Genomic DNA, 14434 nt, shown 5'->3' with positions numbered 1-14434 from the left:
ATGTGTTAACATTTGTGTAAATAGGGGCTGTGTGTATGTTTATACTTGTATGTGCCCATGTGTATGTATATATGAGTATATTTATAAAAATATACATAATTGCTTTTATTTGATCAAGTATTTCTGAAAGCATACATAAGAAAGTCAAAACATTGGTGATTCTTAGGGAGAGGAACTAAGATAGCTTGGGACAAATAAGAGGAAGACTTTGAATTTCAAACTATGTGAATATAAACACTATTTTGAAATATAAATAAAATAAGAAAAGATATGGGTGTTCAACAGTCAAATAACAAAGAGAAAAATTGGAAAATGATAAGAAAGAGGCCCGAAAATAGGCTATTCACTTGGCAATTAAGTAGGCCAATGCTGATCTTAGGTAGAGCAATTTCCCTCGGGCATAAGAAGCAGAAGCCAGATGATGACTGAAAAAAAGTATTCAGTACTCTCATGAAGCTTAGTGAAATTTTAATTTGTATTTATTCAGCAAAAACATTAATTTTTCCCTAGCAATCCACAGATTATTTTTTGTTATTTTTGATTTAGTGTTTAGTGCAGGTAACAGTATATTGTGTGTATAATTTTGGACAGTTTTTGGTAAGCACTTTGACCAAATCATCAAAACTTTTAAAATATTCATCCATTTGGCCCTTGAATTTTACTTCTAAGGAAATGTGAGATTTGGGCAAGTATGTATATACATTTATATGAACAAAGATGTTCATCACAAAATATAATATTGAAACTATGGAAATGACTTAAAATTCCAATAATAAGGAAAGTTAAGAAATTAGGAATTTGTCCCTATAATAAAATGAAAATGTAACAAATTAAAAATCATGCCTTCAAGAATTTTTAATGACATAGAATAATGTTCAGTGGATAATAGTTTTTAAAAGCTAAGAAATAAAACTACATACAGTATGATCTCAGTTTACATAATATGTATTCACAAGAGAAAGGAAATATCTTGACCAAAACCACCACCAGCCATTATCTCTAAATTGTAGAATTACACTGATGTGGGTTGTGGTGTTATTTATAGATAGATAGATAGATAGATAGATAGATAGATGATAGATCACTTTTACAATTAAGGAAAATGCCTTTTTTTTCCTTATAGAGCACATGATGGACTCATTTATATCAAGAACATATTTCCTGGGGGGAAGGTATAGCTCAGTGGTAGAGTACATGCTTAGCATGCAGGAGGTCCTGGGTTCAATCCCTAGTACCTCCATTAAAAAATAAATAAATAAATCTAATTGCCCCTCCCCTCCCCAATAAAAGAATATATTTCCTAAAACTATTTTTAAAAAATGAGTTTCCTAGGCCCCTTCAGTGTCTCTTGACTTCACCAACTGTAGTAGTTAGCTTTCTTTTTAGAACAATTTTAAACAATGAAATAGCTTTTAATCATTCCAGAAGTATCTGTTTGTACAGCACTCACAAGTGCTGACTGAACAACTGGCTAGGCTTATTCACTTGCTCTGCAGCAGTGTTTGTGGTTCTCATTAATAGCTTGATATAATCACACGTTTACAAATAGTCATAAAGGAAAGCATAATCAATCATATAGGATCTTACAGCCAACAGAGACAATTAGAATTGGTGTTCAGCTAGTGTTGACTGTCATTAAGTAGGACTAGGAATTGTTGGGGGAATTGAGAATAACATTCTGTGTGGCTTCAGTTTTCATCTGTAAATTATGAGTCAAGCCTATTTGATAAGAATGAGAGGGGAAAGAGATAAGGTAAAAAGAAATGAAAAAAAACTTATTTATGTGGGATACAAGAAATATGTAACTATGTAGAAATAAAGGGCTTGTGAGCTGAATTGAAGACCCAACACAGTGGGAAGCAGTAAGTTAATTGAGGGTTTTCATCACCAGGTATATCCTTAAAATGATCAACTTTAAGATTCAATCTGGATAAGGAAGACATGAATAGGAGAAAGAAGTGACGTGTCTAACAAGAGGGAGTCCAGGGACAAGAAGTCTCAGGGAATTCTGGAAGAGACAGGCAGCAAGGTAGAGCTTAGAAAGAGCACAAATGGGCAAACCATCATTTCCCAGCATATTATAGGATTGAAGCATTTTGTCCATCTCCATCAGTACATGATTGCCTTTTTAAAAATGGAAAAGAAAATGTACTTTTTAAACATTGAAACATTTTAAATTAATTGTCAGTTGCTGTTCAACTTGCGGATATACATATATTAGTTAATGTTGATCTGAAATTATTTTATATTGAAACAGGGATGATTGTGATAAATATGTTTTTCGTATGCAAAAAACCCATAAAAGTAAAGGTGGCATTGTTTGGGGCAATATCAAGAAAAAAACAGTAAGTACTTTTATTCTTCACTCATTTATTCAACACATTATCTACTGAACAACTATAATATATGGCAAATTGTTGTAGTTACAAGTTATGTAACAGGCCCTGCTTTCATGTTGCTTACAGTCTAATACAAGTAATTATAATAGGAGGCCATAAGTGAGGTGAGTACATAAGTGCTGTAGGATTACGGATGGCAACTCATAGAAAAAAACACTTGAACAAGGTGAGAATTTTCATTTAAGGAGTTGGGCAGGGTGGGAAAAACATATAGTTTAGGGAAGGACATTTCAGGAAAGACACAAAAGCATAATATAGATTCAGTGATTGAGGAATAATCCAGACTAAGTGAGTCATGATTCTCATAGAATAATAAATTTCATTAAATTCTATGCAGCTTCACAATGGTTTCAAATGTTTTTCAGATTCAGCTACTTATTATGTGTGTATACATACACACACATATATGTAAGATTTATATATAAATCTTTTTAATTTAAAAAGGTTTAAAAACTAATTACAGAAAAAATTTTAACTCAAAGTTGAACCAAAGTTGCCTTAGAGTGATCTATATCCTCTTAAATTCATTTTTAAATTTTTAATTTCTGATTTTAATTTGAGTAACTTATATCCAGATAAAAGTACAAGTATTCTGGAAAAGCTAACTCATCCGAAATTTCCTCAAAGTGCATAGCTAATCTTACAGAATAATTTATGGGGGTAAAATGGGAGACTACCTTATTCCCTGAGGGTGTATTCCTTCTTGACCAGGTTATAGCCGTCTCTTCTCCCTCACCCATGTTGAAGTATTTGTAGTGCACACTTGCTAGAGTAGGTTCCTCTCAGTCTCTAAACTAAACATTAGGATTAACTAATCACATCCAATCTCTGTAGGCTTTACTTGTCCACAGGAAGTGGTAGATACCTCCAGGATGTTGGTTTAAAGTCAGCCTGGAGACTAAATTCTTCAAAAGAAATCTACTCCGAACTGAAGATGTAGGCAGACTCCCTCTCAGCATTTCTCAGATTCCCTTTTTCCAGTTCCACATTCCTTACAAGAATGAAATTTGGGTTTCATTTGTAGCCAGTGTGTGAGGACAGAAAGAGCAGAGCTTTTAGTAGTAAAAGTTCTGATTTCGAGGTCTGCCTCCATACCAGCTTTTATGACAAGGCAAGCTACTTGAGCTTTCTAATCTCATTTTATTCATATGTGGTATGAAGTGGAGATCATAATGATACTGGTTTATCTCACTGAATGATTTCTGACGGCTAAATGATGTAATAGTGTTTTGACTCATTTCACAGAAAACACATTTACATGACAATCTCTCAAAATGAGTTTGTACCTGAGAAGTTTCTTTCAACAATACTTATCCTTAGTATTGTGGGTATACTTTGTCATATTTTCTTTTCTGTTCTATTCCTTTTCATTTTTTAAAGATAGCCAGCCATGGCCAATAGTTTAAAAAACACTGATGTATATAAACACGCATTATATACTTAAAATTTGCCATATAAATTACTATTTTAGCCAAGAATTTATAGTATAGAGAATTCAAATTTTGCGAGTGTAATGGAATGGAGTAAGTACTCTAAATTTTGGCAGCTTTCAAGGCTATCCTTTAACCACTGCTGCATTAGTTTGCAATGTTTTCTTGGGATAAAGCATGCTGAGTTTTGTCTAGGTTTGAGGCATACTTCACAGGAGGCATCACTTAGCTCTTAATATGAACTCTCTTGTAGGTTGAAACTGATTTTTCAACTCCAACAGCAAGAAGAAAAGCGCCACTTAACAAAGGTAATATGCTTATATCTTTCTTTTGTAGTTCTGTTCTAGTATAGGGTAATCTCTTTATTAACATGGTATTAAAATTAATTGCTCTCAAGTGGGCAGAACTACCAACTGGTTTCCTATTACTTTTAATTTCATTGAAATTGCTTTTAGAAATATATTAATCTTTTTTAAATTAAACTTCTCTTTACAGAATTAGTAGAAAACTCTGGTATTGGAAAACTTTTCACCAATGCTATGGAGTCTTTAGATGAAGAAGAAAAAGATTATTATTTTTCAAACTCTGATTCTGCATGGTAAAAATGAAAGACTATTTCCAGGATGCTTATCAAGAAGCAGACAGTGTATCTGTATCTTCTTTTGAAGTGTATATATTTTCTTTATAATGTAGCTTCATTTGAAACTGCAGACACCTTTTTAAAGATTGCATGTGGTATATACATGGATGTCTGTCATAGCATCTCATTCTCTGTAAGAAAATCATGTTCCATACAGATTTTTAAAAAGCATACCAAAAAATGTTGCTATCCTTAGGGGGGAAGGTGGGAGAGTATAAAAAATAGATTGTACTGGTAGCTACTGAGTTCATGAAAACTTTAGGTTAGGACTTGTCACCACTTGTTATACAAACCAGAGTTGATCTCATATTTAAATTACATGCTGTTTAAATCATTTGATATGCTTTCTCCTGAATGTTTTTCTTAAAACTTGCAACTGGTACATCTGTGAAACCTATGTAAGTTTAATTTATTGCTTTTTCAATATTTTTATTAGGTAGAATAAGAGAACAGATTTTATTGCATTCTTAAGGAGACATAGCTTAAATTTGGTCTCAATATTAAGAAGACAGGATTAGACAAACATTCAAGTTACAGGCCTACTATTGTAAAGAGTCAAGTTAGTATGTCATGTCTTAGTAAACACTTTTTCTTCCAGATAGCTTCTTTAGAAATAAACTTCTTTTAGCTTATTCTGCCATTATGTTTTAAAATTTGACGTAGAACTTTTTCCTTCTGGTTACAGTACATATTCACCTACCCTCTCTCTCCAGTCAGGTTGTTTAAATAAAGTAACTTTGCTTTCATAATATTTGTGTTTTGGTTGGTTTTTCTAATTACTGGATCATTGAAAAATTTTGTTTATTAATGGATCAGTTTGTTTCCTTGAAAAATACAAGAACTTTTAGAAAAACTATGTTTTGTTTCTTAAGAATTTAGTGGGTAGTAATCAGCAATCAGTTAACTGTAGGATTTATAGAAATGCAAGGTTTAAAAAGAATAGCACTGCCACAGAGGTTTTTCATAGATGAAGGATGAAACAAATGAAAGGGTTAAAAAATTCTGTTGCAGAATTTTCAGTTGCCAATCTTTGGTGTAACAGCATGCTGCTTGATGTTAATGATAGTGTTTTAGGAATTAGAAGGTAGTTAAATTCTGTAATAGAAAGCAAAAAGATAATTTTGAAATAGCATACACTTGACAAAAACCAAAATGTGACCACCACTCCCCATATTCCCTGTGTCCTTTCAAAACTCCTTCAGTATTGTTCCTAATCTAGTCTATTATATCCCACCTGCCAGGTACCTGGTTAGTTCCACTTCTTTCCATTGGGTACTAAGAAAAGCTAGTAAGGTTTAAAGTAACCTCCAAAGGAGACGCAAAAGTGGAAAAGAAAGACTTTAAGGGTTCAAAGACAAACAGCAAGATGGATTGATAAACAATAGGGTTGATAGTTAAGTGCAACAGTGAGTGTATAGAAGAAGGAGTCTACTGCAGCTTAAATATGGATCGAGGTCTCTACACAACAAGCATAAATGAAATCCTTCTAGGTTATGTTCTTTATACCGTGTCAACTTACAAAATACTTTGTTGGGTGGAGACACACAATCTGAGGTTGTTGGTATCCGCATGAAAGGGGCTGCAAGGTTACTGGTCCAGGGCAGCGTGAGAATGTGGAGAGACCGCATGCTTCTCGTGTGCAGCTGGGGCACAGAGCACCACCATTGTGCCTACCCAGCACACCACCGACACCATGGAACAGGAGCAAGCAGCAGCAAAATGCGGCATACTAGAACCAGAAAGAAGCCCCTTTCCTCCTACTGATAAAGCTTAAATCATGCTCTCTAGGGAGAAATGCTCAAAAAGTCCAGTCCATTATAGCAGAGCAAGATGCTAACGGATGAATCTGAATGTGAGAGATAAACTGATAACTGCACATTAGCCAATAATTTATGGGACTTCTTTTCTCCTGGCTTTGATAGAATTATTAAATAGCAGGAATGAGAGATGAAAACTCTCCACCTCCTGGGTGTTCATTCTAGATTTCCCAGTCTAATCTTGAATAGGTCACTTGTTTCTGGGCCTCACTTTTATCATCTGATAAGAAAGGAAGAGAAAAGCAATTTGAATTAGATTAGCTCTGAAGTCCTTGCCAAGTCTAACGTAAGTGAGACACTCTGCTGTGAGGCTGGTTCAACTACCCAACAATGTATATAACCAAAGATAAACATTAGGTAACCAGAGAATAAAGGACTCTAAATGGGGAAAAAATATATATATATCCATAATTAAAGGTTGCTTTAGCACTAGACTGACTAGAAGGGACTGAGATATTGCATATAAAAATATGGAGCCATCTTAAAATATTAATAGCATCTCAGATGCAGTGTAATGGACCACAATGAAAGTCCACATTTAATAGCTCATCTGTACTGAAAACTTCCAACTCCAATATACCACTTCTTTGAAAATGGTATTTTAACAACAACAAAAAGTAGTTGTAGATTGGAGTTCATACTAACAGGATTTTACTGTACTTAATTGGGACACTTTTGGTATGATAAACATATTCAGTTAAATTATCTACTTTCCTAGTTACTGGGGCCTTTACCTTAGAATATACCTACCACCTATACCTATTCAATATGTATGTAAACTCAGGACATTTAAAATATGCTAGATTATACAGCTTATATATTTGTTTATGACCATTAAGTTGGCAGCAGACACATCAATCTATAATGCTAACAAATGACAATAACAACACTAAAATCTTTGGGAAAATTATAAAATTTTAGATGTATTCTAAAAATACATCTTTAGCTTTTACTTTCTTAATAGTACCTTCAATAAAAAAGTTTCATAATCTAATCAAAGTGGTCATTAAACATCAGATATTTTCTTTCTAAATAATTTATATAATCTATATAAATAAAAACGTACACAGTATAAAATAAGTTATGGAAATAATCTTATTTACATATTTTAAGCTGATAATCACAAACCACAGCAATGATTACTGAAGTGCATTTAGTACTGTGAGAGTTCTTTGATAACCCACCCTGAGCAGTCTCCTTATGCATCAGATTTAAATCGACCTTGGTTAAGATCATTTGGTAACATTTGCATATCAAATATATAGTGAATATATCTATAGATCTCCTCAGCCTTTTGATGAGTTACTTGTGCACACATGGAGATTTCCTGAAGTGAGCTGAAAAATGAACAAAAACATTACACTAAAACTTCTTACTTAATAAAATTTAATACTCTTATCATACTTAATTTAAAGATCACCAAAAATAAAATCCTTTAAGAAAATCATCTCCTAAGTTTTCCTCATCTGGTTAATGTCTTCAGCATTAGTTTAAATAAAACAAAAGCATATTCCCCACATTTAAAACCATATATAACAATAATTTCAACAAATTATTGGGCCTTCAGTTTAACATGTTTTCTAAAATGTTCCTTTGATTTTCAAGCAATATAATCATCAAAACTTAGTATAATTTTCAACTTGAACATTTTTCTAGTTATAGAACTAAAGAGCCCAGAAATGTTAGAATGAAGGTCAAATATAAATGCTATCTGATGTCTACCTCTCTTTAGGGCTCTAAGGCCCTCAAAGACAATGCCTATCTTTTTATTTTTTCCCCTCCGTCAGTGTCCTCAGCTCAATACAGTGACTGATACATGTTGGCAAGCAAAGTCTTTACCAAATAAAATAACCTAACAGACAGTATACCTCTTTTTTTAAAAATATTAAAATTTATATGAAATCCTTCTAAGTGATTTTAAATTAACTATTTAAAAATATTAAAATAGACATACCTGTTTGTCATCTTTTTCACGGATGAAAACTGGTGACACATATTTAGTGCAGTTATGTAACTTATATTAGGAATACTTAAATAAAACTGAAGTGCCTCACATTTATTACTGTTCACCACTGTTGGGACATGAATACCAACATTCTTTCTTTGTTCCACTAAAGACAATTCCTTTAGCAAATCAGCCGTTTCTTCTTGGCAGGAACTGAAAAGGATTCGGATTCCGGCACCAATTAAGGTAGTCAGCAAGCTGTCATAGCTCTTTGTTCTCCTAAACATCCTGGATGTGTCTCCTAAATATTTAATATTTAGGAAAATGCAAATCTTAGTAACTTACATTAAGTAAAACCATTAATAATATACATTATTAAAATCCCAAGATCTACATACACCATTAAGCAAACTAGTGCCACATAATGCTTAAGAGAAACCCTACTGCTAAAAATTTAAAGTGATTCTCAAATAGCTGAGAGAAAACAGGGAGAACTGCCTTTATGAGTGTCTTAAAGTGGAACCAAAAGAGGAAGGTGAGTAGGCAGGGGAAAGTTTATATCCCCAGATTATGCATTCCTGAAGGCCAAGACCATATTACTCATCTCTAAAATTTATAATGCTAACATTGTTGAAGGGTTCATTCAGTATTACTTCTGATATGAAATTATCTTGTGTGTTTATTCCAAGAGTAATTCAGTACACTGCACAGCCATTATAATATCTTTAACTCTTGCCTATTAATTTACTTTCCTACATTCCCCATTCATTTTCTTTCCATATTCTAACTACATCCTTTTTAACTACATTCTTGAGTCAAAAAAAGATACTTTTCCATAACTTTTGCCACATTACTTTTCTTTTTATTTCAAATCTATTTCCTTTATAAAGGATATGCTACTAAAGAGTAAATTACAGAATTTTAGTACGAGAAAGATCCAAGAGATCACCTAATCTAAAGCCCCTGCTTGTCAAATTAAAAAAGAAGAAAACAAAAATATTGGGGTACTGAAAGGTAGAGTGACCAGTGCAAGGTCACGTCACATGGTTCACTAGTGACAGTGCGCGGGTGAAAAGGTTTGCCACTCAGTTCCCAATGTTTCATGTAAACTACATTATTTTCTTTTACATAACGACTGTATAATCCTGGAATTCTTCCCTAGTGGCATTTACATGCATGATTTCACTCAATCCTCATAACACCACAGGAAGAGTAGGACAACTATTAACTCCTCAGAGGGAGTGATTTGTCAATGCAAGGTCACACAGCTATAGACACACCGGAACTCAGTGCATCTTCTGATTCCATATCCCATGATTTTTTCACTAGTCTCCGGGGCTCCCTGTACAGTCAGAGTGCCCACAAAGATTCCCTAACAGAAGCTCCAAGCCTGCATTTCATCATCCTCGGCACCCACTTCAATGACCCCCTGAGAACTCAATCTTAACATATTCAAAACTGAACATTTTTTGTCCCTCAAATCTTCTGCTTCTCTTATATTCATGATTTCAGTAAAAAACACTGCTACCTAAATAACTGGCCAGTGATCAAGAAATTGGTCAGCTCAAGAGTAATTCCCGACCCCTCCCACCAATTTCCGCTAAGCCTGCCTCCTAAACTTCACGAATCCTCCTTTCCCCCACTGCTGCCTTATTTAGGGCCCTCATCCTTTCTGGGGCTTCTGAAAAAAGACATATGATTGGTTCACTTGCCTTCAAGTTCCCACCCTTCAATTCTCATAAGCTGCATTTAAACATGATGACTAATGAAAAACATGGCATTATATGAAGTATGAAATGACATTTAAGAGCTTCCCACATCCTGACAGTAGAAGAATGAAGTAAATAGTCAAGTGCCTTTACAATTTATAAATGAAAACATTTTAAAATACAAACCTGTTTTTTCTCTGTCCTTTTCCACAATCACACATATTCTTTCAAACATGCCCTGTAGGTGCTGGATCTGGTCAATGAGCTTGTTCTTATTGATACTATTTAACATCTCAGATTGAGACCTCCTTTCCACCGCCATGCGGTTACTCACAATGTAATCACAACCATTAAGAGGACAAACCTCTACTTGTAAGCCATGAATCGCTCTTAGGGAAGAAATCACTTCTGAACCACAAGTGATTTCACGACTATCCACAAGAATGCAAGTTCTCTGGCCTTCCTGTGGAAGTCTCAGAGAAGCATGTGTGCCAGCCAGATGTGGTCTTGAGTTGGAACAATACGCCATTGAAGTGCCAGAATCCTCCAGAGCACAAGCATTCTAAAAAGTAGAAAACATCAATCGCGATCAGTTAAATATACGTTAGCACCATAAACTTCTAACACCTAAGCTGATTTTTCTTACTGAAACTCTTTTTCCGTCCTTCAGCATGACCAAAGTGGCTATGTAGATGAAGGACCAAGCCACCGCTTAATACCTAGTAGGATAGTTATAATTTTTTTAAAAGGATAATGTGTTGATGAGAATGTGAAAAAAATGGAATGTACATTGCTGGTGGGAGTGAAAAATGGTGCAGCCACTGTGGAAAAGTTTGGTGATTCCTCAGAAAGTTAAAGAATTACCATATTGCCTAGGATTACTTAAGGGATTACTTCGGCAATAGCAAGATAGGAGCTAGAAACTACGCTACTTGGCCATCCTGGAAGGAAAGAAATTCAAAGGAAGGAAATCAGGTGGTACCTCTAAACTCCTCTCCTCAATTGTAGATGAGAATTACACACCTGAAGACTTCATGGGGGAAAAGAAAAGTTAACCTGGGGGAACTAATTCTGAGCATGTAGTTTCTGTTAATTTTACCTTGCAAGAAGCTCAATTTCCTATTCCCTTTTAATAAAACTAACAAGTTCCCTTACAGAATGTTACTAAGCAAACTATTAACACATTTAAAAAATTAAAACCTAAGCATCTCATGAATTATCCATATAGTTTAGTGTGCTGGCTTCTTGTTTTGAAGAATTTTATCACTTGCTAATTTTTCCCTGACATAGTTATTTAACACAAAAGAAAGCAAAGCCAAAAAATAACTTTTTGGTAAACATATGAAGGCTTTTTTTCCTCAAATTTGATCCATACCTTCAACTGAATTGGAAATTTTCTACAGTCTTTCTGTGAATCAACAGTAGTGAAGGATGGTGAGGTAGATTCAATTTTATTACAGCTCTGAGGTTTAAAGTCTGAGACATCAGAAACTGTAGCCTTTAAATTAAGTGGTGTCTGTTGTCTCTGCTTTGGTGATCGATTAACAGATAGAGTAGAGTGGTCCTTGGACTGCAACGAAGACCCAGAAGGCACTAAATTCCAACAGTGGTCTTTTTGTTCACTCTTGTTCACAGTGCTTGGGTTAACCACAGTATTGGATTCTCGTTTATCATTTACATTGTCTTCATCCTCACTTGAATCATCTGGTAAAATAATTCTGAATAATTTCTTTCTTAAGCGTGCACAATTTTCTCTCATCTTCATTTGTTTTAGCTTTACTGCACGTCGGGTTTTATATTTTTTACTCCCACTTGCAAAGCTATCTTCAGTTATGTTAAAATCAACACAGACTTCTTCACTTGATTGGCTTTTGCAAGACTCCTCTTCATCAACACAAAAACTGTCTTCTAAATAAGTTTCATCCTGCTCAGGAATCTATAATTAAAATACAATAAAAATATAAATTTCTTTCACAAAGTCAGCATGTATTTAACATATTCTTTTAAGCACATGACATCTTTTTGAATATTTCACTTCATTAATTCAGTCAATTGCTCAGTTAACATATTTTGAGCATCTTCTTTTCTTTTAGTTTTATTGAGATATAGTTGAGATATAATTGACATAAAATGAGATATGAGTTTGTTTTTGAAGTATAACTGACCTACAACACTGTGTTAGTTCCTGTCACATAACATACATTTCAAAATGATCACCACGTAAGTCTGCTTACACTCTGTCGCCATAAAAAGATAGTACATAGTTATTAACTATATTCCTTCCCCACATTATGCATTTCATACTCATGACTCATTTATTTTACAACTGGAAATTTGTACCTTTTAATCTCCTTCACCTATTTCTCTCCTCCTGGCCTCTCTCCTCTGGCAACCACCGGTTCTCTGTATCTGTAACTGTTTCTTCTTAATGTTTGTTCTTTTTTGTTGTTGTTTTTCAGATTCCACATATATGTGAAATCATATAGTATTACTTTTTCTCTGTCTGACTTATTTCACTTAGCCCAATACCCTCTAGGTCCACCCATGTTGTCATAAATGGCAAGATTTCATTCTTATTTATGGCTGAGAGATATTTCATTTTATATACATACCACATCTTCTTCCTGAGTATATTCTTTACAGAAGAAAATGGGAAGTTTGGGAATTAAAGAAAGAATGATTTACCCTGTGGAAATTTACACTCTAGTGCAAGTAGCCAGAAAAATAAACAGTAATTTATAAACAATGTGATAAGTGCTTTATAATAAACACAATGAAAGTACAGAGATATGAATGACTGTATTTCCAAGCTGAAAACAGAAATTTATAAACAAATAAGACTAATATGAAAATGCTATCCATAAATGAAAATAATCTATAATTTTTAGGATGTACCATTTCATGAAAAAAATTTTTTTCATGAGAAATATGACAACATAGAAGAATTAAATTTTTAACTAATAGATGATAATGTTCTATTTACTTCCTTTAAACATTCTCCTAATTGGAAAACAATTTAAAAGTATATGCTAATTAGCTCAAATTAAAGAAAGGATCATTTGATCAAATTAGGACCAAAAGGGATTTTGAGAATTCATTTAGTCCATCTTCCTTACTCAGGGCAGAAATTACTGCAAATAGTTCTGATGGTCCAGTTTTATAAACAAAATGAAGGCTTCATTAACAGGAATAAATCTCAATATCACCACCAGGAAATTCTCCGTAATATTTCTATAGTTCATACCTGTGAGAAAACGTTCACATTGTTACGTTTCTTATGGAACATTCTGTACTGATTGCTCATCAGTGGACTTCTCAAAGATTTCATGTAAACTGCTCTCATTTCAGCATCTGTGTAAAGATAATAAGAATTTCAAATATCAAAATTATTTAAATGAAAATCAGCAAGTAATTAACTTTGACCAATCCCAAATTCACATGATTCAAAATTTGTGGAATTATTTAACCCAAAAGATATTTAATATACACTGAAACATGTCTAAAAACAATTATTCAAAAATACAAAGTTAGGAGTTTTGCCTTTGATAGACCATCTAATTGGGTGATCATGGACAATTTATTTAAGTTCTCTGCATTAGCTATTTCCCTCCTCTGAAAATGAAGATAGGATAGTGCCTTTTCATTAAAAGTAAATGTATACAAAGACCTTAGGACTGTATCTGACTTACAGAAAGTATTCAATAAAACAAGAAACCCAGGCAAGATAAGAAAGCATACATTTCAAATTATCAAAAGCCACAGCCAATAGTAAGTATTTTTCATAATTTTCAGTCAAGAAAAAACTGGGAAACACAGGTTTTTATTTATGCTTATCTTTTTTTTTTAAGGTTATAATCAGAAAGCAACTTTATTTTTGTCTTTTATTTCCCCTTACATACTTCTGAAGTGATTTTATTAAGTAACAGGTTATTTTGAGGGATAGCACTGCTAATTTAATGATGACAGTGCTTGGGACAAGATGGGTAAATTTTTCTTGTAAATCTATTTCCCTTTTCTCCATTCCATAGCTAGCTTCAACTACTAGATAGTCTCCTCACCTAACTACCCACTTTTTAAATCCCTTCAAAATTCAGTGGAATTTTCACTTCCCGCTTACTGTTTGAAAAGACTCAGAATCAAGGAGTTTTCAGAGATTTTTTTCATTTGTTTTGTAGATTTTTTGGGGGGGTATAATGTAGAGACAGTAGAATTCATCCTCTTTAGGGTACAGTTCTGAGTCTCAACAAATGCATAGTTCTGGCAACCACTAATCTACTTGCTATTCCTATGGTTTTAACTTTTCCGAAATACCATATAAATCAAAGTATACAGTATGTAACATTTGGAATCTGGCTTTTTTCAGTAACCATAATTCATGTGAGATTCATAGGCCTATAATTTCTTTAAGAAATGACACATTAAAAAAAAGTGTGGATTTTGAGATTTTCCTTTAAAAAAAAACTTTGAAATCCTACATATTTCAAATGTATTATA

General features: G+C 33.5%; 2 protein-coding genes across 4 annotated transcripts in view; one reads left to right on the top strand and one right to left on the bottom strand.

The window, feature by feature from the left end:
• Positions 1 to 4453, top strand: part of MIS18BP1 (MIS18 binding protein 1) — a 39980-nt gene extending 35527 nt beyond the window's left edge. For both annotated transcript variants that reach the window (XM_031453664.2, XM_031453663.2), the window contains exons 13-15: positions 2258 to 2345; positions 4083 to 4137; positions 4325 to 4453. In XM_031453664.2, the coding sequence (XP_031309524.1) occupies positions 2258 to 2345; positions 4083 to 4137; positions 4325 to 4431 (250 nt within the window). In that variant the 3' untranslated portion in view covers positions 4432 to 4453. The remainder of the gene's footprint in view (positions 1 to 2257; positions 2346 to 4082; positions 4138 to 4324) is intronic.
• Positions 4454 to 5196: 743 nt separating this feature from the next.
• FANCM (FA complementation group M) overlaps positions 5197 to 14434 on the bottom strand; it is a 48501-nt gene continuing 39263 nt past the window's right edge. Inside the window, exons 19-24 of one of the 2 annotated variants that reach the window (XM_064485927.1) lie at positions 13185 to 13291; positions 11316 to 11876; positions 10127 to 10502; positions 8241 to 8532; positions 7471 to 7623; positions 5197 to 6506 (exon numbers count right to left, since the gene is read on the bottom strand). In XM_064485927.1, coding sequence (XP_064341997.1) covers positions 7485 to 7623; positions 8241 to 8532; positions 10127 to 10502; positions 11316 to 11876; positions 13185 to 13291 — 1475 coding nt within the window. In that variant the 3' untranslated portion in view covers positions 5197 to 6506; positions 7471 to 7484. Of the gene's footprint in view, positions 7624 to 8240; positions 8533 to 10126; positions 10503 to 11315; positions 11877 to 13184; positions 13292 to 14434 lie in introns of both variants that reach the window. The other variant, XM_010976967.3, reaches the window with a different exon arrangement.

This window comes from Camelus dromedarius, chromosome 5, assembly GCF_036321535.1.
Source record: "Camelus dromedarius isolate mCamDro1 chromosome 5, mCamDro1.pat, whole genome shotgun sequence".
In the NCBI taxonomy this organism is placed as follows: domain Eukaryota; kingdom Metazoa; phylum Chordata; class Mammalia; order Artiodactyla; family Camelidae; genus Camelus; species Camelus dromedarius.
The sequence above is the reverse complement of the archived record's forward strand: the minus strand, read 5'-3'. Positions and strand labels throughout refer to the sequence as shown.